The sequence below is a fragment of the Triticum aestivum genome, chromosome 6D (assembly GCF_018294505.1).
Source record: "Triticum aestivum cultivar Chinese Spring chromosome 6D, IWGSC CS RefSeq v2.1, whole genome shotgun sequence".
NCBI lineage: Eukaryota > Viridiplantae > Streptophyta > Magnoliopsida > Poales > Poaceae > Triticum > Triticum aestivum.
In genome coordinates, this window is record NC_057811.1 from 175,445,600 (window position 1) to 175,450,682 (window position 5,083).

Consider the following 5,083-nt stretch of genomic DNA (forward strand, 5'->3'; position numbering starts at 1 on the left):
TTCCTAGTGGGCCTCGTATAAGAGGTGTTACAGATTCTTTTTTCTTTTTTGAGAACTATCACTTGTTGAAGTTTTTTTAAAGAACTCTCGCTTGTTTTTTGTTTGTTTGAGAAAATGAGAATTATCACTTGTTGGAAGATGCTCTTGCATATGAGAGGTTTGGGCCTCCGCGTTGCCCTTATTCCTAGTGGGCCTCATATTGTATATTTGCAAGTTATAATAGGCATGACCCTCGACCCCTCAAGCCTAAAAAAAAGCATAACCCTCAAAGAGAGAAGAAATTCCCCGAAATGGCGGCGTCCGGCGAGGGAGCGTCGCTGCCGTCTCCGGCAGGTGGCGAGGACAGCCGCCGCCGTCGTGTGAGCTACTTCTACGAGCCCACGATCGGCGACTACTACTACGGGCAGGGCCACCCGATGAAGCCCCACCGCATCCGCATGGCGCACTCGCTAGTTATCCACTATGGTCTGCACCGCCTGCTCGAGCTCTCACGCCCCTTCCCTGCCTCGGAAGCCGACATCAGCCGCTTCCACTCCGACGAATATGTCTCCTTCCTTGCCTCCGCGACCGGCAACCCGACCATCCTCGACCCCCGCGCCGTCAAGCGCTTCAACGTCGGGGAGGACTGCCCCGTCTTTGACGGACTCTTCCCCTTCTGCCAGGCCTCCGCCGGTGGCAGCATCGGCGCCGCCGTCAAGCTCAACCGTGGCGACGCCGACATCACCGTGAACTGGGCTGGCGGGCTCCACCACGCCAAGAAGGGCGAGGCCTCTGGGTTCTGCTATGTCAATGACATCGTCCTCGCCATTCTTGAGCTTCTCAAGTTCCACAGGGTACTTTTTTTCTTATTATTATTCTCTGTGAGGGGGTATTCGTACTTTTAGCCTTGTTCGCCTTCACACCTGATTTGTTTGGATGGATAAACTCATAGGTTGTGTAACTGGTTTTTAGGGTTTAGATTCAGATGCATATTGCAAAGGATATGATTGTTGTTTGGGGGCATTGAAGTTTGGGAAACTGTTTTGGTGCCTGATTGGAGGGTACTAGGCCTTAACGGTTTCCGGTTGCTTCGAATGCAGGACGGTCAAAAGAAAATTTGTATATCCTCTCGTGTTTTTTTTGTGAAGATCTTCTGGTGTGAAGCAGCCTGCATTCTAAGCAGTCTGCGTGGCCTTTCACAGACAGATTGAAGCAGCCTTTCTCATCGCCAATATAGCCACTGTTGTGAAATACTAGGAGTGGGTTCTCTGTGTGTATCTGTATATGGCTATAAATCATCAGGAGTGTGGATGCAAAGCTGTGCATCCATCTTCCTTGTGATTTGCAGCTAATTTGAACAAGTGGCTATGTTCATGAAGTGTATAATGTTGTAATGTTGCTGCTCATAGTTTTTCCATTAGCTGATATGTCGATTTTGGACTTAGCAGCATTAGCACATGGATGTGAGAATGATGGTTCTAGTCTAATGTTCTATCAGTTTGCAAGTTTATTTCTGTGGGGATACCATTGGTTGATATAGTTATTTTAGTAGGTGTAAATATTCATGAAATATGTTAGGCGTTGGGTTTTGCTGGCAAAAATTTTTTTTAGGCATGTGTCTCTGTACACAACGAGGTTTGATCATTTTAACTCTGCGAGTCTGCTGTTGACTACTTTTGGAGCCTTGTAAGCAAGTTGCTCCTGTACTGTGTTTGTCCAGTTTGCCGCTCGTGTGACTGGCATCCACCTTACCATTGTCTGTCTGGAAATGATGCCTCCTGAAATATTATCACCCCTTTCGCTTTAAATCAACAGTAGGTTCTCTCATGTTCAATAAAGCAGGGTACATGTATTCTAAACTTGTCAAGCATTACCGTCCATGTTTAAGCTTTTTAAGCTTGTAGGATATGCCACTATGCCAGCATTTTGTCTTTGCCTTTCGAAAGTACACTGTGCTGCTGTGGGGCAATCAAATAATGTTCCTGCTGAGTTTTATGATGATCATCTTAATTTCTTATGGCTAACATTTTTTGTCTGTTTCAGCGTGTGCTATATGTAGACATTGATGTTCACCACGGAGATGGTGTGGAGGAGGCCTTCTTCACTACAAACCGAGTCATGACGGTTTCTTTCCACAAGTATGGAGACTTCTTTCCTGGAACTGGACATATAACTGATGTTGGAGCGGGTGAAGGGAAACATTATGCTGTAAATGTCCCCCTGAGTGATGGCATTGATGATGACACCTTCCGTGATCTGTTCCAATGCATCATTAAAAGAGTAATGGAGGTTTATCAGCCAGAGGTAGTTGTTCTCCAGTGTGGGGCTGACTCTTTGGCTGGAGATAGGTTAGGCTGCTTCAATCTGTCTGTGAAAGGCCACGCAGACTGCCTCCGTTTTCTCAGGTCATTCAATATTCCTATGATGGTTTTGGGAGGTGGAGGTTACACCATCAGAAATGTTGCTCGCTGTTGGTGCTATGAGGTTTACATCTCTCTCTCTCTCTCTCTCTCTCTCTCTCTCTCTCTCTACACACACACACAGCTGATTAAAGTTGTTGCATGATAGTTATCAGAACTGATAGGATTTGGGTTAATTGCAATGCAGACTGCAGTTGCTGTTGGCGTTGAACCTGATAACAAGTTGCCTTATAATGACTACTACGAGTACTTTGGCCCTGACTATAATCTTCATATTCAACCAAGAATCGTGGAAAATCTGAATACTACAAAAGACTTGGAGAATATAAAGTAAGTAAACTCTATCTATAATGTGTTCACATTCTTTTGCTGGAAGTTGTTCCAGAAGATTCTATGCAGACTACTGCCAATGATGATCTATGCTGGATTTTCAGTATTTATTTGTAATTCAGTATGTTCGTCTTCTAAAAATATGTTGTTCAGCTGCACACTTAATTCACTATTGCTATAAAATGGTTGAATTTCCCAGTTACGGTTATTTTCTTTCTTCCATGCACGATTTGGTTCCTTTCTCCTTGGCATGTTCCTGGGCTCTTGTAATTCTAATTCTCAATATTGTATAATGTCATAACAAGATTCCAACTCCTTGCATTTCATGGCTAGGGTACATTTGCTCACTTTTTGCTATACATGTTTCTAGCTGTGGAGGATAACCTTTTCATGTGATATGGCTAATTTTTGTGCGGGAATCTGCAGGAACATGATATTGGATCATCTTTCAAAGTTAGAACATGTCCCGAACGCTCAATTCCATGAAAGACCATCAGATCCTGAAGGTCCAGAAGAGGTTCGTATTTTTCCGTTGTCATTAATTCCTCCTGATTCACACTGTCTTGCTTTGTCATGCATGTGTATTTGTTTGATGATTTCCTTATATAGAAGGAGGAGGATATGGACAAGAGACCAGCTCAGCGCAGCAGATTGTGGAGTGGAGGAGCTTATGATTCTGACACAGAAGATCCTGACAACATGAAAACCGAGGCTAACGACTTATCTGCCAACTCTATCATGAAGGTTAGCCCTTCTGCGCCAAAGCATTTATGCCATCTATCTTGCCTACTTCTACCTCCGTTCACAAATAAAGATGTTATAACTTTTTTGTGAATCGGATGTATATAGACATGTTCACACACTTCAGTCCGTATGTAGTCCATATTGAAATATCCAAAACATCTTATATTTGTGAACGGAGGGAGTACTATACTAGTGGTGACTGTTTGTTCTCTTTCGATGATGTGAAACTCTCAACTATTTTGATTTGGAAATTAAGTTTGACTTGACAAAAAGTTCAATGTTGTTGGTGCAGGATGCATCAAATGATGATTTGTAGACTGGCTCCCCGAATTACTGTTTACTCCTGGGTTTTTTACGTGCATGCTGAAGACCGGGGAAGTGTTTGAAGATACTAATCTCTGTACCCCCATCTGACCATTTTGTAAACCCATGTTGTAAAACAGTTGATGCTTCGGGCACCCCTGACATTTCCGCTTTCATTCGGCACATCGACATGTTTATGCTGGAACTATTTGTGCATTCGTATGGATTTGTATTCCTCCATTTCGTTTAATCTGTACTCTACCCTGGGGTAGCATGAGTCTCATGATTTTTTGTTTGTGGTCCAAGCGTTCCTGGTTATATCTAGGGGTGGATTAACGAGCTGCCCGGCTCGTTAAGCTCATGCACATTAAGGATGGGCTCATTAAGATTAATAAGCAGAAAACCCTGCTTGGCTTGGTTTGTTTGAAGCTCGTTAAGCTCGCGAGCGCTTGTTAACATTATAATGTGTTACGGTCTACATGATGAGTATATAGGTGTGGTTTTTAAGATGAAATATGGTGACTACAAAAAGAAATGCACTAGTTTGTTGCCTTTTATGTTGATTAGATTAAATAGATGGGCTGAGGTGCTAAAAAAGTTTGTCACGTAAGATGAAAATATTTTCTCCCTCCGGTCTGCATATAAGAATTGTCTTAAGTCAAACTTCATAGAGTTTGACCATATTTATATGAAAAAATATCAACATCTACCATGCTAAAATTATACAATATGAAAATTTAAGTCATGATGCATCTACTGATATTGATTTCACATTATGAATGTTTGTATTTTTTTCTATAAAGTTGGTCAAGCTTTACGGGGCTTGACTTCAGACAAATCTTATATGCGAACTAAAAAGGACCGAAGGATCTCTAAAAAAAAAGGACCGGAGGAAGTATTGTGGTGTTATTAACGAGCTTAATGAGCTACTCGTGAAAGTCGTTAGCTCGTTTGTTAAGCTTAACGAGTTGAAATCAATGATTGGATCTGTTCATTAAGAAGCGAGCTACGAGTTTAACGAGAGAAACTATCGAGCGTTTATTAAGCTCACGAGCTACGAGCTTTTGGTCATCACATATCCATTGGCATCGCCAACAAATCAAAGCATTTGAAAGGCACATTTTGCAATTAAGAGAATCGACAACGACAAGGAACACATTTAGGGCAACTCCAACGGTCCGACCCAATTCGTCCGCGCGTGTCTGTTTGAACCAAAACAGACCAAAGTGTCGGTCCAACGCACCGACCCAAATTCAAAACGCGTTCGGTCGGTGTTTGTCCGGATACATTTCAGGCTCAAATTTGTG

The 5,083-nt window shown here is 42.7% G+C and overlaps 1 protein-coding gene across 1 annotated transcript; it reads left to right on the forward strand.

Annotated features, from left to right (window-relative positions):
- The first annotated feature begins 226 nt into the window (after positions 1-226).
- On the forward strand, positions 227-4,065 carry LOC123144362 (histone deacetylase 6). The gene is made up of 6 exons (XM_044563466.1): positions 227-833; positions 2,023-2,463; positions 2,587-2,729; positions 3,156-3,246; positions 3,339-3,473; positions 3,766-4,065. Exons 1-6 carry the CDS (start codon positions 291-293, stop codon positions 3,787-3,789), a joined length of 1,377 nt encoding a protein of 458 aa, XP_044419401.1. The 5' UTR covers positions 227-290; the 3' UTR covers positions 3,790-4,065.
- Positions 4,066-5,083: the final 1,018 nt, after the last annotated feature.